Source organism: Somniosus microcephalus, chromosome 28 (assembly GCF_052327205.1).
Source record: "Somniosus microcephalus isolate GS21.2 chromosome 28, FLI_Smic_1.0, whole genome shotgun sequence".
In the NCBI taxonomy this organism is placed as follows: domain Eukaryota; kingdom Metazoa; phylum Chordata; class Chondrichthyes; order Squaliformes; family Somniosidae; genus Somniosus; species Somniosus microcephalus.
Genome location: NC_141014.1, coordinates 38,686,193 through 38,707,099, shown reverse-complemented (window position 1 = coordinate 38,707,099; position 20,907 = coordinate 38,686,193). Strand labels below are relative to the sequence as shown.

Below are 20,907 nucleotides of genomic sequence, written 5' to 3'. Positions count from 1 at the left end.
ACAGTGCGGTGCTCCCTCAGTATTAGCCCTCCGACAGTGCGGCGCTCCCTCAGTACTGCCCCTCCGACAGTGCAGCGCTCCCTCAGTACTGCCCCTCCGACAGTGCGGTGCTCCCTCAGTACTGCCCCTCCGACAGTGCAGCGCTCCCTCAGTACTGCCCCTCCGACAGTGCGGCGCTCCCTCAGTACTACCCCTCCGACAGTGCGGCGCTCCCTCAGTACTGCCCCTCTGACAGAGTAGTGCTCCCTCAGTATTGCCCCTCTGACAGTGCAGCGCTCCCTCAGTACTGCCCCTCCAACAGTGAGGCGCTCCCTCAGTACTGCCCCTCTGACAGAGTAGCGCTCCCTCAGTATTGCCCCTCCGACAGTGCAGCACTCCCTCAGTACTGCTCCTCCGACACTGTAGTGCACCCTCAGTACTGCCCTTCCAACAGTGCAGCGCTCCCTCAGTAATGCCCCTCCGACAATGCAGCGTTCCCTCAGTACTGCCCCTTCGACAGTGCAGCGCTCCCTCAGCACTGCCACTCTGACAGTGCGGCGCTCCCTCAGTACTGCCCCTCCGACAGTGCGGCACTCCCTCAGTACTGCCGCTCCGACAGTGCGGCGCTCCCTCAGTACTGCCCCTCCGACAGTGCGGCGCTCCCTCAGTACTGCCCCTCCAACAGTGCAGCACTCCCTCAGTACTGCCCCTCCAACAGTGCAGCACTCCCTCAGTACTGCACCTCCGAGAGTGCAACTCTCCCTCAGTACTGCCCCTCCAACAGTGCAGTGCTCCCTCAGTACTGCCCTCCGACAATGCAGCGCTCCCTCAGTACTGTCCCTTCGACAGTGCAGAGCTCCCTCTGTACGGCCCCTCCGACAGTGCGACGCTCCCTCAGTACTGCCCCTCCGACAGTGCGGCGCTCCCTCAGTACCGCCCCTTCAACAGTGCGGCACTCCTTCAGTACTGCCCCTCCGACAGTGCGGCACTCCTTCAGTACTGCCCCTCCGACAGGGCGGCTCTCCCTCAGTACTGCCCCTCCGACAGTGCAGCGCTCCCTCGGTACTGCCCCCCCAACAGTGCAGCGCTCCCTCAGTACTGCCCCTCCGACAGTGCGGCGCTCCCTCAGTACTGCCCCTCCGACAGTGCGGCGCTCCCTCAGTACTGCACTTCCGACAGTGCGGCGCTCCCTCAGTACTGCCCCTCCGACAGTGCGGCGCTCCCTCAGTACTGCCCCTCCGACAGTGTGGCGCTCCCACAGTACTGCCCCTCTGACAGTGCAGCGCTCCCTCAGTACTGCCCCTCCGAAAGTGCAGCACTCCCTCAGTACTGCCCCTCCGACAGTGCGGCACTCCCTCACTAATGCCCTTCCGACAGTGCGGCGTTCCCTCAGCATTGCCCCTTTGACAGTGCGGCGCTCCCTCAGTACTGCCCCTCCGACAGTGCAGCACTCCCTCAGTACTGCCCCTCCGACAGTGTGGCGCTCCCTCAGTACTGCCCCTCCGACAGTGCAGCGCTCCCTCAGCATTGCCCCTCCGACAGTGCAGCGCTCCCTCAGCATTGCCCCTCCGACAGTGTGGCGCTCCCTCAGTACTGCCCCTCCGACAGTGCAGCACTCCCTCAGTACTGCCCCTCCGACAGTGCGGCGCTTCCTCAGTACTGCCCCTCCGACAGTGCAGCACTCCCTCAATACTGCCCCTCCGACAGTGCGGCACTCCCTCAGTACTGCCCCTCCGACAGTGCGGCACTCCCTCAGTACTGCCCCTCCGACAGTGCGGCGCTCCCTCAGTACTGCCCCTCCGACAGTGCGGCGCTCCCTCAGTACTGGCACTGAGAGTGTCGACCTAGATTATGTGCTCAAATCTCTGGAGTGGGACTTGAACCCACAACCTTCTGATGGAGGCGAGAGAGAGTGTGACCCACTGAGCCAGGGCTCACACGATACAGAACAGTAGCTCATCACCTCAAACACACAGTAACTCCCCTGTGCGTAACCTCCGCACTGGCCTTTTTTTTTACAAAGATTAATATTTCCCTTCAAATTTGCTGCACCCCCCAACCCCATCTGTCCGTCAAGAGCCAAGCGTTTGGAATATCAACACCAATATAATGACTTTATAATGGGACTTGTCTCCTTTGCATTGTCAGTCTACAGATCTGATCCTACAAAGGAGCCTGGGCTGTGATTTAATACAAGAAGATGTCAGGACTGAATTGGATATCTAAATGAAATTCAAAATGAGTTTCACTTTCCCTGTTAAAGGACACACTGTGCATTGGTCCTCGACCACCTGAGCACCTTCAATCTATTTCCAAACCATATCTCACAGTCAGTAGTCATTCTAGTGAGGTTTACGGTATAAAGTGCTTTTGTATTGCTTGACAGTCAACAAGATATTCCATTTCTCTTGTGTAAATTGTCCTGGTTTCGCTGTATGATAATTCAGCTTTAAGAATAATCAATCCTGTATTTTAGATGAACTGGCTGCTTCCGATTCTTAAGAAATGTGTTACGAGCGGAATGGATGTTAATTGGTTTTTTTGATAAATTCATTCCACGCTTCAATGTTGGGCTAAAATCACACGGGGAAAACGCACTCGGAAGCTGCTGAGCGAGGTTATTGTGCGGGCACTCAACGCTCCTCTCTTCGCTATTGAGCTGTCAGCCGTGGTTCAGCGGGCAGCACTCTAGCCTCTGATTCAGAAGGTCGTGGGTTCGTAGAACCCCCCTCCAGCTACAACATCCAGGCTGACGCTCCCAGTGCAGTACTGAGGGAGCGCCGCACTGTCAGAGGGGCAGTACTGAGGGAGCGCCACACTGTCGGAGGGGCAGTGCTGAGGGAGCGCCGCACTGTCGGAGGGCAGTGCTGAGGGAGCGCTGCAGTGTCGGAGGGGCAGTACTGAGGGAGTGCCGCACTGTCGGAGGGGCAGTACTGAGGGAGCGCCGCACTGTCGGAGGGGCAGTGCTGAGGGAGCGCCGCACTGTCAGAAGGGCAGTACTGAGAGAGCGCCGCACTGTCGGAGAGGCAGTACTGAGGGAGCGCCGCACTGTCGGAGGGGCAGTACTGAGGGAGCGCCGCACTGTCGGAGGGGCAGTATTGAGGGAGCGCCGCATTGTCGGAGGGGCAGTACTGAGGGAGTGCCGCACTGTCGGAGGGGCAGTACTGAGGGAGCGCCGCACTGTCGGAGGGGCAGTGCTGAGGGATCGCCGCACTGTCAGAGGGGCAGTACTGAGGGAGTGCCACACTGTCGGAGGGGCAGTACTGAGGGAGCGCCACACTGTCGGAGGGGCAGTACTGAGGGAGCGCCGCACTGTCGGAAGGACAGTACTGAGGGAGCGCCGCACTGTCAGAGGGGCAGTACTGAGGGAGCGCCGCACTGTCAGAGGGGCAGTACAGAGGGTGTGCTGCACTGTCGGAGGGGCAGTACTGAGGGAGTGCTGCACTGTCGGAGGGGCAATGCTGAGGGAGCGCTGCACTGTCAGAGGGGCAGTCCTGAGGGAGTGCTGCACTGTCGGAGGGGCAGTACTGAGGGAGTGCCGCACTGTCGGAGGGGCAGTGCTGAGGGAGCGCCACACTGTCGGAGGGGCAGTATTGAGGGAGCGCTGCACTGTCAAGAGGGGCAGTACTGAGGGAGCGCCGCACTGTCGGAAGGACAGTACTGAGGGAGCGCCGCACTGTCGGAGGGACAGTACAGAGGGAGTGCTGCACTGTCGGAGGGGCAGCACTGAGGGAGTGCTGCACTGTCGGAGGGGCAGTACTGAGGGAGCGCCGCACTGTTGGAGGGGCAATGCTGAGGGAGCGCCGCACTGTCGGAGGGGCAATGCTGAGGGAGCGCTGCACTGTCGGAGGGGCAGTACTGAGGGAGCGCCACACTGTCGGAGGAGCAGTACTGAGGGAGTGCTGCACTGTCGGAGGGGCAGTGCTGAGGGAGCGCCGCACTGTCGGAGGGGCAATGCTGCGGCAGCGTCGCACTGTCGGAGGGCAATGCTGAGGGAGCGCCGCACTGTCGGAGGGGCAGTACTGAGGGAGTGCCGCACTGTCGGAGGGACAGTACTGAGGGAGTGCTGCACTGTCCGAGGGGCAGTACTGATGGAGCGCTGCACTGTCGGAGGGGCAGTACTGAGGGAGCGCCACACTGTCGGATGGGCCGTGCTGAGGGAGCGCCGCACTGTCGGAGGGGCAATGCTGAGGGAGCGCCGCACTGTCGGAGGGGCAGTACTGAGGGAGCGCCGCACTGTCAGAGGGGCAGTACAGAGGGAGTGCTGCACTGTCAGAGGGGCAGTACTGAGGGAGTGCTGCACTGTCGGAGCGGCAGTACTGAGGGAGCGCCGCACTGTTGGAGGCGCAGTACTGAGGGAGTGCTGCACTGTCGCAGGGGCAGTACTGAGGGCGTGCCGCACTGTCAGAGGGGCAGTACTGAGGGAGTGCCACACTGTCGGAGGGGCAGTACTGAAGGAGCGCCGCACTGTGGGAGGGGCAGTACTGAGGGAGCACCGCACTGTCGGAGGGGCAGTACTGAGGGAGCGCCGCACTGTCGGAGGGGCAGTACTGAGGGAGCGCCGCACTGTCGGAGGGTCAGTACTGAGGGAGCGCCGCACTGTCGGAGGGGCAGTACTGAGGGAGCCCCGCACTGTCGGAGGGGCAGTACTGAGGGTGCGCCGCACTGTCGAAGGGGCAGTACTGAGGGAGCGCCGCACTGTCGGAGGGGCAGTACAGAGGGAGCGCTGCACTGTCGGAGGGGCAGTACTGAGGGCGCGCCAACCTATTGGAGGGGCAGTACTGAGGGAGCGCCGCATTGTCGGGGGGGCAGTACCGAGGGAGCGCCACACTGTCGGAGGGGCAGTACTGAGGGAACGCTGCACTGTCGGAGGGGCAGTACTGAGGGAACGCTGCACTGTCGAAGGGGCAGTACTGAGGGAGCGCTGCACTGTCAGAGGGGCAGTACTGAGGGAACGCTGCACTGTCGGAGGGGCAGTACTGAGGGAGTGCTGCACTGTCAGAGGGGCAGTACTGAGGGAGCGCCACACTGTCGGAGGGGCAGTACTGAGGGAGCGCTGCACTGTTGGAGGGGCAGTACTGATAGAGCGCCGCACTGTCGGAGGGGCAGTACTGAGGGAGTGATGCTCAGTCGAAGGGGCAGTACTGAGAGAGTGCCGCACTGTCGGAGGGGCAGTACTGAGGGAGCGCTGCACTGTCGGAGGGTCAGTACTGAGGGAGCGCCGCACTGTCGGAGGGTCAGTACTGAGGGAGCGCCACACTATTGGAGGGGCAGTACTGAGGGAGCGCCGCATTGTCGGAGGGGCAGTACTGAGGGAGTGATGCTCTGTCGAAGGGGCAGTACTGAGAGAGTGATGCTCTGTCGAAGGGGCAGTACTGAGGGAGCGCTGCACTGTCGGAGGGTCAGTACTGAGGGAGCGCCGCACTGTCGGAGGGTCAGTACTGAGGGAGCGCCACACTATTGGAGGGGCAGTACTGAGGGAGCGCCGCATTGTCGGAGGGGCATTACTGAGGGAGCGCTGCAGTGTCGGAGGGGCAGTACTGAGGGAGTGATGCTCTGTCGAAGGGGCAGTACTGAGGGAGCGCCGCACTGTCGGTGGGTCAGTACTGAGGGAGCGCCACACTATTGGAGGGGCAGTACTGAGGGAGCGCTGCACTGTCGGAGGGGCAGTACTGAGGGAGCGCCACACTATTGGAGGTGCCGTCTTTCAGGTGAGACGTTAAACCGAGGCCCCGTCTGCTCTCTCAGGTGGATGTAAAAGATCCCATGGCCACTATTTTGAAGAAGAGCAGGGGGAGTTCTCCCCGGTGTCCTGGGCCAATATTTATCCCCCAACCAACATCACTAAAACAGATTATCTGGTCATTATCACATTGCTGTTTGTGGGAGCTTGCTGTGTGCAAATTGGCTGCCGCGTTTCCTACATTACAACAGTGACTACATTTCAAAAGTACTTCATTAAAATAAAAGAAAGACTTGCATTTCTATCGCGCTTTTCACGACCACTGAACAACCCAAAGCGCTTTACAGCCAACAAAGCACTTTTTGAAGCACTACTGGAGCTAAATTGGAAATTGGATTGCAGCAGATAAAATACATGTACATACAGTCAGGCCAATCTGTGGAGCGCAAGTACAGTCTCGGAACCAACAAACATCTGCATGTGCGTCTAATTTGTTCCCTACCAATATTTTAAAGACAATTTTTAAAATTTTGCATATAATAGGTTTTTTTTTTAATGTGCACGTGAGCAGCTATCTGTAAAGAAGACTAATTGTAGAACGATCCAATGGTCATATGACAAGAGTACAGAGAAATAATTCAAACATGCATAGTGTGAGCTATATAAATTTATTTATTTACATCTTAAACCTAACCAAAAAAAAACTTTGAAATTCTGCACGGACTGAGATTATCTTGATATTTTCATATAACTGCTGAGTCGCTGTAACCTTGAGCAGTATTGTTGTTTTTCTTCAGTCCTTTGAATTTTGAATGTAAATTATATTTTTCATTTCAGTAATAGCGTATATAATGCATTTTCACAGTCATCCTTTACAATATACAGTGCTGAAAATGAGCAGTTCTTTTTGATATGTTATGCAAAAGAAAATTTGCACTTGATGAGGTAACAGAGAGGGTTGATGAGGGAACTGTGGTTGATGTAATGTACATAGACTTCCCAAAGGCATTCAACAAAGTGCCACATAATAGGCTTGCCAGCAAAGTTGAAGCCCATGGAATAAAAGGGACAGTGGCAGCATGGATACGGAATTGGCTAAGTGACAGGAAACAGAGAGTAGTGGTGAACGGTTGTTTTTCAGACTGGAGGAAGGTGTACAGTGGTGTTCCCCAGGGGCCGGTACTAGGACCACTGCTTTTTTTGATATATATTAATGACTTGGATATGGGCGTACAGGGCACAATTTCAAAATTTGCAGATGACACAAAACTTGGAGGTATAGTGAACAGTGAGGAGGAGAGCGATAGACTTCAAGAGGACATAGACAGGCTGGTGGAATGGGCGGACACATGGCAGATGAAATTTAATGCAGAAAAGTGCAAAGTGATACATTTTGGTAGGAAGAATGAGGAAAGGCGATATAAATTAAAGGGGACAATCCTAAAGGGGGTGCATGAACAGAGACCTGGGGGTATATGTGCACAAATCGTTGAAGGTGGCAGGGCAGGTTGAGAAAGTGATTAAAAAGCAAACGGGATCCTGGGCTTCATAAATAGAGGCATGGGGCTAGAAATTCAGTTTGGGCCCGCCAGCTCGCTTGCGCCCAGAAGTTACCGCTGCGCGCGGAGCCACTTGTGCCCGCCGGAAATTCAGTTTCAGCGCCCCAAGTCGAAGCCGGCCACTATTCAAGGGTGTGGCCGCCCCCGCTTGGGGCGCTGAAACTGAATTTCGGCGCGCTAGGTGCCGCAGCGCCACCCGCTGCGGAGCGGCAGGCTGCGGTACTGCAGGCCTTCCTCCCTCTCTTAAGGGGGAGGTGCCTGCAACAGCGAGATCGCCGCTCGCTAGTGCCGGCAAATGAGCCCGGCACCACGGAGAAGTGCCGGCTCCCGGAAAACAGCCGGCAATGCCGCGGGGGGGGGGGTGGTGGAGGAGGCCGGGGAAGGAGGTGCGGGCAGGCGGTCGCCGAAAAAGCGGCCGGCCGCACCTCCGCCTTAACTCGCCCCACTAAGGCTGCAGGACGGCCCCGTTTTCAGATCGCTGTTTGCGGCCACTGCGGAAGAGGCGGCCGCAACTAAATATGGCGGTCGGGCCGGTAGCGGGGCGGTAGCGGGGCACTGCGCACACCGATGATGTCATCGGTGGCGGCGCAGCACTACTGGCTAACGCCGCCATTACCGCAGCGCTGAATATCGGCGCAATCTCAGCAAGTGGCGCAAAAGCCCTCTTTGGGCGAAAACTGGGCGCAAAGCCTACTGAATTTCTAGCCCATAGAGTCCAAAAGCAAGGAAGTTATGATGAACCTTTATAAAACACTGGAGTATTGTGTCCAATTCTGGGCACCGCACTTTAGGAAGGATGTGAAGGCCTTAGAGAGGGTGCAGAAAAGATTTACGAGAATGATTCCAGGGATGAGGGACTTCAGTTACGTGAGAGACTGGAGAAGCTGGGGTTGTTCTCCTTGGAGCAGAGAAGGTTGAGAGGAGATTTGATAGAGGTGTTCAAAATCATGAGGGGTTTGGACAGAGTAGAGAGAGAGAAACTGTTCCCATTGGTGGAAGGGTCAAGAACCAGAGGACACAGATTTAAGGTGATTGGCAGAAGAACCAAAGGCGAGATGAGGAAAAACGTCTTTTACGCAGCGAGTGGTTAGGATCTGGAATTCACTGCCTGAAAGGGTGGTGGAGGCAGATTCAATCGCGGCTTTCAAAAGGGAGTTGGATAAGTACCTGAAGGAAAAAAATTTGCAGGGCTGCGGGGAAAGGGCGGGGGAGTGGGACTAGCTGAAGGGCTCTTGCAGAGAGCCGGCACGGGCTCGAGGGGCCGAATGGCCTCCTTTCTGTGCTGTCACCATTCTTTGATTCTATAAGCCTCTGGAGGGGGACTGGAACCCACAACCTTCTGACTCAGAGGCGGCGAAGCGCTTTGGGACGTCCTGTGGTCATGAAAGGCCGCGGTATAAACGCAGGACCGCCTTTCCGCCAGACTTGCGCCGCCCTTTCCCCTGCGAAGGTGGCGGCTGTACCTCCGGCGGCCGCGGGGAGGCGGTGCCCGACCGTTCTTGTCAATGGCTTTGAAAGTGACGAACCCAGCAGTCTGTGTCATTGAGGAATGCGGAAAAGCGACTCTTGCAGTCTGTGTCTCACTCACCTCGCCTGCTACTTCCGACAATCCCAGTTTTTATTGCACACCATTATTTTGCTAAAGTAATTGTTCCTGTCCTGCAGGGAAGGCGAACTTCCCAATCCCAGAGAGGGGCAGAAACAACCCAACAGAGCGAGGTCCGCCAGGCATCTTATGTGTTCACTCGGATCGTCATAGCAGGTGGTCGCTTAAAGGGACTCTCTCTTATTTAAGCTTCGTTCTCAGCTTGCAGTTGAAAGAAAAGTTATGTCTGCAGAAAAGGAAAGGATTTTCAGAGCTCTTAGGGATGTTGTGCAGAAGCCTGGGAATGGGATCTGCGCTGACTGTGGGTTGCCAGGTAAGTTACATTTTACGATTGCAAAAATCAGACTTACCTGTGTATATAATGAGGGAGTTACAAGGCGAGTGCTCTCTCTCTCTCTCAGTGAGACAGTCACAAGTGGGCAGCATGCTCAGTTTCAAACTTTATTAGAAAGTTTTTCCGCAACAGTAGTTTGTACCCAGGGGATTCAGACACTGAGCTGGGGGCGGGGGGGACAGATTTAGGAGTGTTGGGTCATTGCAATGAGCAAGCTCCTGAACAGAAGAATGGTAAGCAATAAGAGCAGGAGCAGGCCATACGGCCCCTCGAGCCTGCTCCGCCACTGAAGAGGAGGCGAGGTCCAGGAGGAGGATTCCAGAGGGAGGTAGAACGCAGGCCAAGTCAGAACGCTTGTGGGTACGAGCCCCCACTCCCAAGACTTGAGCCCGTAATCCAGGCCGACACTCCCAGCGCCAGTACTGAGGGAGCACTGCACTGCCGGAGGGGCCGTCTTTCGGATGAGACGTTTAACCGTCTGCTCTCTCAGGTGGATGTAAAAGATCCCACGGTCACTATTTCGAAGAAGAGCAGGGGGGAGTTCTCCCCGGTGTCCTGGGGCCAATATTTGTCCCTCAACCAACATCACTAAAAAACAGATGATCTGGCACTATATAAATGCAACTTGTTGTTGAACCAGGCTGGGTAGTCCTGCCCAACAGCAACTTGCATTTCTATAGCGCCTTTAACATAGCAAACCGTGCCAAGGCGCTCCAGGAGCGTAGTCAGACAAAATTTCACTCCGAACCATGTAAGGAGATATTAGGACATGTGACCAAAAGCTTGGGTCAAAGAGGTCGGTTTTAAGAAGCGTCTTAAAGGAGGAGAGAGAGGCGGAGAGGTTTAGGGAGGGAATTCCAGAGCTTCGTGTCCAGGCAGCTGAAGGCACGGCTGCTATTGTGTGCAGTTTTGGTCGCCTTATCTGAGGAAGGATGTTCTTGCCATGGAGGGAGTGCAGCGAAGATTCACCAGGCTGATACCTGGGATGGCAGGAATGACGTATGAGGAGAGATTGGGTCGATTGGGCTTATACTCGCTGGAATTTAGAAGAATGAGAGGGGATCTCATTGAAACTTATAAAATTCTAACAGGACTAGACAGACTAGATGCAGGAAGGATGTTCCCTATGGCGGGGGAGTCCAGAACCAGGGGTCACAGTCTAAGGATAAGGGGTAAGCCATTTAGGACAGAGATGAGGAGGAATTTCTTCACCCAGAGAGTGGCGAACCTGTGGAATTCTCTACCGCAGAAGGCAGTGGAGGCCAATTCATTAAATATATTCAAAAAGGAGTTGGATATATTTCTTAAGGCTAAAGGGATCAAGGGATATGGGGAGAAGGCAGGGACAGGGTACTGAATTTGGATGATCAGCCGTGATCTCATTGAATGGCGGAGCAGGCTCGAGGGGCCGAATGGCCTACTCCTGCTCCTATCTTCTATGTTTCTATGTTTCTAATCAGGGGATGCACAGGAGGTTCAGGTATCAGTAAATCAGGTATATCGGGCAGCGTTTTAGAACGTAATTATTATTTTCTTGCATTAAAAAATATTCCTCGATATATTTGAGAGCGGTAACCTGGAGCAGTTTGATTAATACGGCTCAAACTGGGTTTATCACCAAAAAAATAATCATTATTAATCAGTGTCTCGTCCACCAACTGTGAGTAACCCGACTTCAAATCACGCAAAATAACTTTAAACATTTTTGCAGAACCATTTACCAGTTTCATTAGTGTACAGTGGTCAGTTTCTTAGTAAATGATGTATGTTTTATTAATTATTTAAAAGGTGCCTATTGGCGCTGGCAAACGGCCAAATTTGCTGAAACTCACCGCGGTGATTCATTCGATCTGGGGTCATGGCCGGTTTGGAGGGTGGGTCTGGTTTCCAGCGGGATTTTTTTTTAAACCAGCTCAAAAGATCGCGGAAACTCGGTATGCGCTGGAGGTAACTTGCACTTGAGAATCCTCGGTCCGCGCTGGTTTGGCCAATTTTGGGCGAATTGCACTGGAGAAACCGGCGCGGCCGAGCGGAAACTCGAGTACAGCCTGAAGCCAACTTGTTCCCGAAGTGACCCCATTGGACCCCGCCGCCACCCCCCCTGCCTTCCCCCATACACAGGAGGTTAGTCACTACTTGACCATTGGAGAACTGCAACAAGACCGACATTTACCTCCAGCAATCTGTCATTGAGCATTAGCCTTCTCCTCATTCAACTTTCAAGTGCCTTCCAGACCAGCCCCTGCACGGACTCCAGTGGGCACAGGTCCAGGGCACAACGCTGCCCGACTGCGACGGAGCATCACTTTGGCTCAGCACTCTCGCCTCTGAGTCAGAAGGTCGTGGGTTCAAGTCCCACTCCGGGACATAATCCATGACGACACTCCCAGTGCAGTACTTCAGGGAGCGCCGCACTGTCAGAGGGTCAGTACTGAGAGAGCACCGCACTGTCAGAGGGGCAGTACTGAGGGAGCACCGCACTGTCAGAGGGTCAGTACTGAGAGAGCACCGCACTGTCGGAGGGGCAGTACTGAGGGAGCACCGCACTGTCAGAGGGGCAGTACTGAGGGAGCACCGCACTGTCAGAGGGGCAGTACTGAGGGAGTGCCGCACTGTCAGAGGGGCAGTACTGAGGGAGCGCCACACTGTCGGAGGGTCAGTACTGAGGGAGCGCCACACTGTCAGAGGGTCAGTACTGAGGGAGCGCCGCACTGTCAGAGGGGCAGTACTGAGGGAGCGCCGCACTGTCGGAGGGGCAGTACTGAGGGAGCGCCGCACTGTCGGAGGGGCAGTACTGAGGGAGCGCCGCACTGTCGGAGGGGCAGTACTGAGGGAGTGCTGCACTGTCGGAGGGGCAGTACTGAGGGAGCGCCACACTGTCGGAGGGTCAGTACAGAGGGAGCGCCGCACTGTCAGAGGGTCAGTACTGAGGGAGCGCCGCACTGTCAGAGGGGCAGTACTGAGGGAGCGCCACACTGTCGGAGGGTCAGTACAGAGGGAGCGCCACACTGTCAGAGGGTCAGTACTGAGGGAGCACCGCACTGTCAGAGGGGCAGTACTGAGGGAGCGCCACACTGTCGGAGGGTCAGTACAGAGGGAGCGCCGCACTGTCGGAGGGGCAGTACTGGGGGAGGGCCGCACTGTTGGAGGGGCAGTACTGAGGGAGCGCCGCACTGTCGGAGGGGCAGTACTGAGGGAGCGCCGCACTGTCGGAGGGGCAGTACTGAGGGAGCGCCGCACTGTCGGAGGGGCAGTACTGAGGGAGCGCTGCACTGTCGGAGGGGCAGTACTGAGGGAGTGCCGCACTGTCAGAGGGGCAGTACTGAGGGAGCGCCGCACTGTCAGAGGGGCAGTACTGAGGGAGCGCCGCACTGTCGGAGGGGCAGTACAGAGGGAGCGCCGCACTGTCGGAGGGGCAGTACTGAGGGAGCGCTGCACTGTCGGAGGGGCAGTACTGGGGGAGCGCTGCACTGTCGGAGGGGCAGTACTGAGGGAGCGCTGCACTGTCGGAGGGGCAGTACTGAGGGAGCGCCGCACTGTTGGAGGGGCAGTACTGAGGGAGCGCCGCACTGTCGGAGGGGCAGTACTGAGGGAGCGCCGCACTGTCGGAGGGGCAGTACAGAGGGAGCACCGCACTGGCGGAGGTGCCGTCTTTCGGATGAGACGTTAAACCGAGGCCCCGTCTGCCCTCTCAGGTGGACGAAAAAGTTCCCAAGGCGCTTATTCGAAGAACAGCAGGGGAGTTCTTTCCCGATGTCCTGGCCAATATTGTTCCTCAACCAACACCATCAAAACAGATTAACTCAACAGTGATCTCATTGCTGTTCCTTAGGCTTGGAGCAAAATTTAAGACTAGGCCGTGAGAAAATTGTCTGCCATGTTTGCCGACAAGGCAGCAGAGATTACACTTCAGCAAGTAGTTCACGAGCTGTGAAGCTCTTTCGGACGGCTTGAAGAGCTAAAAGGCTCTTTTCTAGAGACAAGTTCTTTTTTAGTACTGTGCACTCATACTGAGAGAGAACTGTGTTCAAAATAACTGCTGACTGTGAAAGACCTCTGGCCAGCGATGCTGCACCGTGTGGATCAGTGAGCAATGCAAACCACAGCATACCGACACCGAACTGAGCTGTTTAATTTGGGCGCACGGTTTCTTGCAAGGTCATTAGGTGAGAGGTGTGACACCAGCCTCAGTAGTTCTTTGAGCCAAATTTAAACTTCCGTATTTAATGTGGCAGAGAGTCATAGAAACATAGACGATAGGAGCAGGTGTAGGCCATTTGGCCCCTGGAGCCTGCTCTGCCATTCAATGCGATCATGGTTGACCATCCAAATTCAGTACCCTGTCCCTGCTTTCTCCCCATATCCCTTGATCCCTTTAGCCTTAAGAAATGTATCTAACTCCTTCTTGAATATATTTAATGAATTGGCCTCAACTGCCTTCTGTGGTAGAGAATTCCACAGGTTCACCACTCTCTGGGTGAAGAAATTCCTCCTCATCTCAGTCCTAAATGGCTTACCCCTTATCCTTATGTAAGAAGTCACACGACACCAGGTTATAGTCCAACAGCTTTATTTGAAATCACAAGCTTTCGGAGCGCTGCTCCTTCTTCAGGTGAAGTGGAGAAATGCATAAAGACACAGCTTATATAGTCAGAGAATCATGTCAGATGTTTACAAGTAACCTTTCCAACTGCCATTTATCACACCTCGGCAGAGAGATAATCACAGCAGTCAAAGGTGTGAATGGTGTCCAAACAGGTCAGTCAGGGAAACATTACATCAAAGAACAATGAGGTGGGGTCACAAGGGGTCAAATACTGCAATATTTGACCCCTTGTGACCCCACCTCATTGTTCTTTGATGTAACGTTTCCCTGACTGACCTGTTTAGACACCATTCACACCTTTGACTGCTGTGATTATCTCTCTGCCGAGGTGTGATAAATGGCAGTTGGAAAGGTTACCTGTAAACATCTGACATGATTCTCTGACTATATAAGCTGTGTCTTTATGCATTTCTCCACTTCACCTGAAGAAGGAGCAGCGCTCCGAAAGCTTGTGATTTCAAATAAAGCTGTTGGACTATAACCTGGTGTCATGTGACTTCTTACATTTGTCCACCCCAGTCCAACTCCGGCATCTCCACACCATGGCCCTTATCCTTAGACTGTGACCCCTGGTTCTGGACTCCTCCGCCATCGGGAACATCCTTCCTGCATCTAGTCTGTCTAGTCCTGTTAGAATTTTATAAGTTTCAATGAGATCCCCTCTCATTCTTCTAAACTCCCGCGAATATAAGCCCAATCGACCCAATCTCTCACGAGCCCTGTCAGCTCCCTCCGACATCAAAACCATAACCCGCATTTGGATGAGAGTTGTGTGTCACCCATCTGTATTTTTATGGCCTGTTGTTCCATTTTTGTAGCATGCTTTAACGTTAGCCGGCCATCAAAGTATGGTCTTCATTTGGTTTTCCAACCCATACAGAAACACTTTACATTTATATAGCGCCTTTAACACAGTAAAACGTTCCCAAGGTGCTTCACAAGAGCGATTATCAGACAAAACTTGACACCGAGCCACATAAGGAGATATTAGGGCAGGTGACCAAAAGCTTGGTCAAAGAGGTCGGTTTTAAGGAGCCTCTTAAAGGAGGAGAGAGAGGCGGAGAGGTTTAGGGAGGGAATTCCAGAGCTCAGGGCCCAGGCAGCTGAAGGCACGGCCGCCAATGGTGGAGCGATGGGAATCGAGGATGCGCAAGAGGCCAGAATTGGAGGAGCGCAGAGATCTGGGAGGGTTGTGGGGCTGGGGGAGGTCACAGAGATAGGGAGGGGCGAGGCCATTGGTTGTCTTAGCGCAGAGAGCTCGATCTTAGGAGGAGGTCGATGTATTACAGCATTGGCAACCCCACCCCCTCTTCCTGACGGCACTACCTTCTCCACCTCTGGTGTCAGCCGTGGCTCAGTGGGTCACACTCTCGCCTCTGAGTGAGAAGATCGTGGGTTCAAGGTCCCACTCCAGAGACTTGAGCTCATAATCCAGGCTGACACTCCACTGCTGAGGGAGCGCCGCACTGTCGGAGGGTCAGTACTGAGGGAGCGCCGCACTGTCGGAGGGGCAGTACTGAGGGAGCGCCGCACTGTCGGAGGGGCAGTACTGAGGGAGCGCCGCACTGTCGGAGGGGCAGTACTGAGGGAGCGCCGCACTGTCAGAGGGGCAGTACTGAGGGAGCGCCGCACTGTCGGAGGGGCAGTACTGAGGGAGCGCCGCACTGTCGGAGGGGCAGTACTGAGGGAGCGCCGCACTGTCGGAGGGGCAGTACTGAGGGAGCGCCGCACTGTCGGAGGGGCAGTACTGAGGGAGCGCCGCACTGTTGGAGGGGCAGTACTGAGGGAGCGCCGCACTGTCGGAGGGGCAGTACTGAGGGAGCGCCGCACTGTCGGAGGGGCAGTACTGAGGGAGCGCCGCACTGTCGGAGGGGCAGTACTGAGGGAGCGCCGCACTGTCGGAGGGGCAGTACTGAGGGAGCGCCGCACTGTCGGAGGGGCAGTACTGAGGGAGCGCTGCACTGTCGGAGGGACAGTACTGAGGGAGCGCTGCACTGTCGGAGGTGCCGTCTTTCGAATGAGACGTTAAACTGAGGCCCCGTCTGCCCTCTCAGGTGGACGTAACAGATCCCATTGCGAAGAGGAGCAGGGGAGTTATCCCCGGTGTCCTGGCCAATATTTATCCCTCAATGGATTACTTCTGAGCCCCTGGGCAGGGGGAAATTAAAAAAACTCTGGCTCCTGATTGCTATCCAGTTACCCCTTACATGAAAGTGAGAGTGTGAAAACGTTAGGTGAGGTCAAGTTCAGGTGCAGCTGTTGTGAAAATGCCAAAGGAAATGAGTTCTTGGGAGTCTGTAAAATTAAGCTCCACCTTGTCTGAGTTGACACATGTAGAGATACCAGAGAGCAGACTACAGTTGGTGGAACTCTGCCCAAACAAGACACAGCACAGAGGGAGAATGAAATAGAATGACAGAGCAATGCCTGAACTCACGTAGGGACCAGAAGGAGACCGTTCAGCCCCTCAAGCCTCTTCCACCATTCAATGAGATCATGGCTGAGCTGTATCTTAACTCCATTTTCCCGCCTTGGTTCCGTATCCCTTAGCAGGTCAGAGGCTAGGTATTCTGCGGCAAGGGTCTCACCTCCTGACTCCCCAAAGCCTTTCCACCATCTACAAGGCACAAGTAAAGGGTGTGATGGAATACTCTCCACTTGCCTGGATGAGTGCAGCTCCAACAACACTCAAGAAGCTCGACACCATCCAGGACAAAGCAGCCCACTTAATCGGCACCCCATCCACCACCTTAAACATTCACTCCCTCCACCACCGGCGTACCGTGGCTGCAGTGTGTACCATCTACAAGATGCACTGCAGCAACTCGCCAAGGCTTCTTCGGCAGCACCTCCCAAACCCGCCACCTCGTCCACCTAGAAGGACAAAGGGCAGCAGGTGCATGGGAACACCGCCACCTCCAAGTTCCCCTCCAAGTCACACACCATCCTGACTTGGAAGTATATCGGCCATTCCTTCATCGTCGCTGGGTCAAAATCCTGGAACTCCCTCCCTAACAGCGCTGTGGGAGCACCTTCACCACACGGACTGCAGCGGTTCAAGAAGGCGGCTCACCACCACCTTCTCAAGGGCAACTAGGGATGGGCAATAAATGCCGGCCTTGCCAGCGATGCCCACATCCCAGGAACGAATTTTAAAAAAATACCCTTACCCAACAAAAATCTATCAATCTCAGTTTTGAAATTTTCAGCCTCAATAGCCTTTTTGGGGGAGAGAGTTCCAGATTTCCACCACCCTTTGTGTGAAGAGGTGCTTCCTGACATCACCCCTGAACGGCCTGGCTCTAATTTTAAGGTGTGGAGATGCCGGAGTTGGACTGGGGTGGACAAATGTAAGAAATCACACAACACCAGGTTATAGTCCAACAGCTTTATTTGAAATCACAAGCTTTCGGAGCGCTGCTCCTTCTTCAGGTGAAGTGGAGAAATGCATAAAGACACAGCTTATATAGTCAGAGAATCATGTCAGATGTTTACAGGTAACCTTTCCAACTGCCATTTATCACACCTCGGCAGAGAGATAATCACAGCAGTCAAAGGTGTGAATGGTGTCCAAACAGGTCAGTCTGACTATATAAGCTGTGTCTTTATGCATTTCTCCACTTCACCTGAAGAAGGAGCAGCGCTCCAAAAGCTTGTGATTTCAAATAAAGCTGTTGGACTATAACCTGGTGTTGTGTGATCTCTAATTTTAAGGTTATGCCCCCTTGTTCTGGACTCCCCCCCACCAGTGGATGGCCTAAAGAAAGAAAGAGTTGCATTTCTATCGCGCCTTTCACGACCTCAGGACGTCCCAAAGTGCTTCACAGCCAATGAAGTACTTTCGAAGTGTAGTCACTGTCGTAATGTAGGAAAGTGGCCCAGCTCTGAAGCAAAGGTGCTTCTAGGCGGCTCACACAAGTTACAGGACCGAGAACATATCACTGGATTAATTTGATGCCTCGAGGGAGGAGATACTTTGTAAAGTGTCAGTAATGCTTATCATTCCTTCGCTTTATGCAGCGAGATGGATTTGGGCTTGAGCAACCCAGGCTCACCCACTTGCCCGGACACGCCAGTAGTTCTCATGTGGCAATCAGGTGAGGGCGGGAGGGGCCCACTCGTCTATACTCACACAGGTACTCGTTTCAACCCAGCACCAGCTGCAAAAGCAGCTCCCAGTGAATCATCGCTCCGCTGGTTTAAGGTGCCCCTGCTGAAGGGTGATAATTCCAAGTCCCCCCACGCCCCCCCACTGTTGCCATCGTTACTTGTTCCTGGAACGGGTTTGCCATTGTGGTTTTGGGCGTGTTCCATGGCGTCTTCAAAGTGTATGGTAAACAATAAACAGTGAATTATGGTGTTCATCAAAGTGGTAGAAATTAAAGCTCGGGAATATAAAGTTTACCCTTTTCAGGAACCTAGTGTCAGCATTTCTGTCCCATCAAACACTCCCAGGGCAGGTACAGTACGGGTTAGATACAGAATAAAGCTCCCTCTACACTGTCCCATCAAACACTCCCAGGGCAGGTACAGCACGGGTTAGATACAGAGTAAAGCTCCCTCTACACTGTCCCATCAAACACTCCCGGGGCAGGTACAGCACGGGGTTAGATACAGAGTAAAGCTCCCTCTACACTGCCCCATCAAACACTCCCGGGGCAGGTACAGCACGGGGTTAGATACAGAGTAAAGCTCCCTCTACACTGTCCTTACAAGCTCAGAGTACCGCCCCCTACTGCACCAGCCTGTCAATTAGTGCCAACTGCAGTCGGCTGTGCCTTGTGGCTCAATGCCCACATGAAAGTGATCCCAGATTGTCCACACTCAGTTCATGTAGGACCTTCACGGTCAAAAGTGAGGAGACTTTCAGTCCATCAGTGTGAACTGGATTGAGGGGATGCATTAGGGGATATAAAAGGACCCATCTCCCAGACTGTGGCAGTCAAGTGAGTTAGCAAATTGCACTCGGCAGTTAGATACGGGGTTCTGATCCCCATCCCCCTCGCCACAGATGGTGTGAGCAGGCGGTATAGCGCGTCGGTCCCCTCGTGGATGGCTGTACAAATAGTTTGGGGCCTTCAAGAGGGGGAGTCTCTTGAAGCCACCACCTCGTAAAATTATTTAGCTTCTGCTGTGTGTTCATTGTGGCTTCTTTCTCTCAGAACCTGAGTGGGCCTCAACCTCGCTTGGAATCTTCATATGTGTCAACTGCTCGGGGATTCATCGGAACATTCCGGATGTGAGCAAAGTCAAATCTCTACTCCTGGACCCCTGGGATGATTCCCAAATTCAGGTAAAGGCCAACTGGGTAATGCTCATGACATCATCTGACACCCAATCCTTCCCTCACATCGTTTATTCATTCCTGGGATGTGGGCGTCGCTGGCGAGGCCCAGCATTTATTGCCCATCCCCTAGTCGTCCCTTGAGAAGGTGGTGGTGAGCCGCCTTCTTGAACCGCTGCAGTCCGTGTGGTGAAGGTGCTCCCACAGTGCTGTTAGGGAGGGAGTTCCAGGATTTTGACCCAGCGACGATGAAGGTATTGGCGATATACTACCAAATCCCAGTGTACCATCTACAAGATGCACTGCCGCGACTCGCCAAGGCTTCTTCGGCAGCACCTCCCAAACCCGCGACCTCTTCCACCTAGAAGGACAAGGGCAGCAGGCGCATGGAAACACCACCACCTCCAAGTTCCCCTCCAAGTCACACACCATCCCGACTTGGAAATATATTGGCCGTTCCTTCATCGTCACTGGGTCAAAATCCTGGAACTCCCTCCCTAACAGCACTGTGGGAGCACCTTCACCACACGGACTGCAGCGGTTCAAGAAGGCGGCTCACCACCACCTTCTCAAGGGGCAACTCGGGATGGGCAATAAATGCCGGCCTTGGTAACAATGCCCACATCCCATAAATTCATTAAAAGTCAGAATGGTGTGTGACTTGGAGGGGAACTTGGAGGTGGTGGTGTTCCCATGCGTCTGCTGCCCTTGTCCTTCTAGGTGGGAGAGGTCGTGGGTTTGGGAGGTGCTGCCGAAGAAGCCTTGGCGAGTTGCTGCAGTGCATCTTGTAGATGGTACACACTGCAGCCACGGTGCGCCGATGGTGGAGGGAGTGAATGTTTAAGGTGGTGGACGGGGTGCCAATCAAGCGGGCTGCTTTGTCCTGGATGGTTTCGAGTTTCTTGAGTGTTGTTAGAGCTGCACTCATCCAGGCAAGTGGAGCATATTCCAAAAACTTTCTTGATCCTCTCTGTGGCCTTCTATTAACTTTCCTCTCTTCACCCTCCTAAATTGGAAACCGCACATCCTTCCACTCTTCCTCCTCCCTGTAGCCTCACTGCTTTAAAATCAAGATCGTCGCACTACTAGTACTCTCGGGGAAATATTCGGTTGCTTTGCGCCATCGTTAGCGCCCTAAGAGGGCGCTAAAGGGACGCAAAGCAACTAGCGCCCGGGCGAGGCTCCGCTAATGCCTCCCGCGAAATTCAGCGGGAGGTTAGCAGCAGCGCTAACCGTTAACACCCCACGGCGCCAGCGTCCCGCTCCCACTCCGGCCGCGATCTTCGGTAGCACCCCCCGACTTACCGCCGGACACTATGTAGCTTCCAGTAGCAGCCCGCTTCCCTCTTGGTGCACGACCGATGAATTTCGGCTGCAGGGGACGAAGTTAGCGCCCAAACGGGTCACGACTCAATTTTTCCCCCTCAGTCTCTCTTTCCCAGGACCTCAAAGTTATGGAACTCCTCACTACCCTTCCTTCTACAATCTGCAGGATTTTAAAGTTACGGTGTGAGCCGTGGCTCAGTGGGCAGCGCTGTCGCCTCTGAGTAAGAAAGACGTGGGTTCAAGCCCCACTCCAGAGACTTGAGCATAAAAATCCTGGCTGACTCTCCCAGCACAGTACTGAGGGAGCGCTGCACTGTCAGAGGGGCAGTACTGAGGGAGCGCTGCACTGTCAGAGGGGCAGTACTGAGGGAGAGCCACACTGTCGGCGGGGCAGTACTGAGGGAGTGCCGCACTGTCGGAGGGGCAGCACTGAGGGAGCGCCGCACTGTCAGAGGGGCAGTACTGAGGGAGCGCCGCACTGTCGGAAGGGCAGTACTGAGGGAGCGCCGCACTGTCGGAGGGGCATTACT

At 54.7% G+C, this 20,907-nt stretch overlaps 1 protein-coding gene across 1 annotated transcript in view; it reads left to right on the top strand.

The window, feature by feature from the left end:
• The first annotated feature begins 8,709 nt into the window (after positions 1-8,709).
• LOC147099630 (arf-GAP with dual PH domain-containing protein 1) overlaps positions 8,710-20,907 on the top strand; it is a 90,298-nt gene continuing 78,100 nt past the window's right edge. The window contains exons 1-2 of the mRNA XM_085969892.1: positions 8,710-9,140; positions 18,930-19,060. Coding sequence (XP_085826018.1) covers positions 9,050-9,140; positions 18,930-19,060 — 222 coding nt within the window. The 5' untranslated portion in view covers positions 8,710-9,049. The remainder of the gene's footprint in view (positions 9,141-18,929; positions 19,061-20,907) is intronic.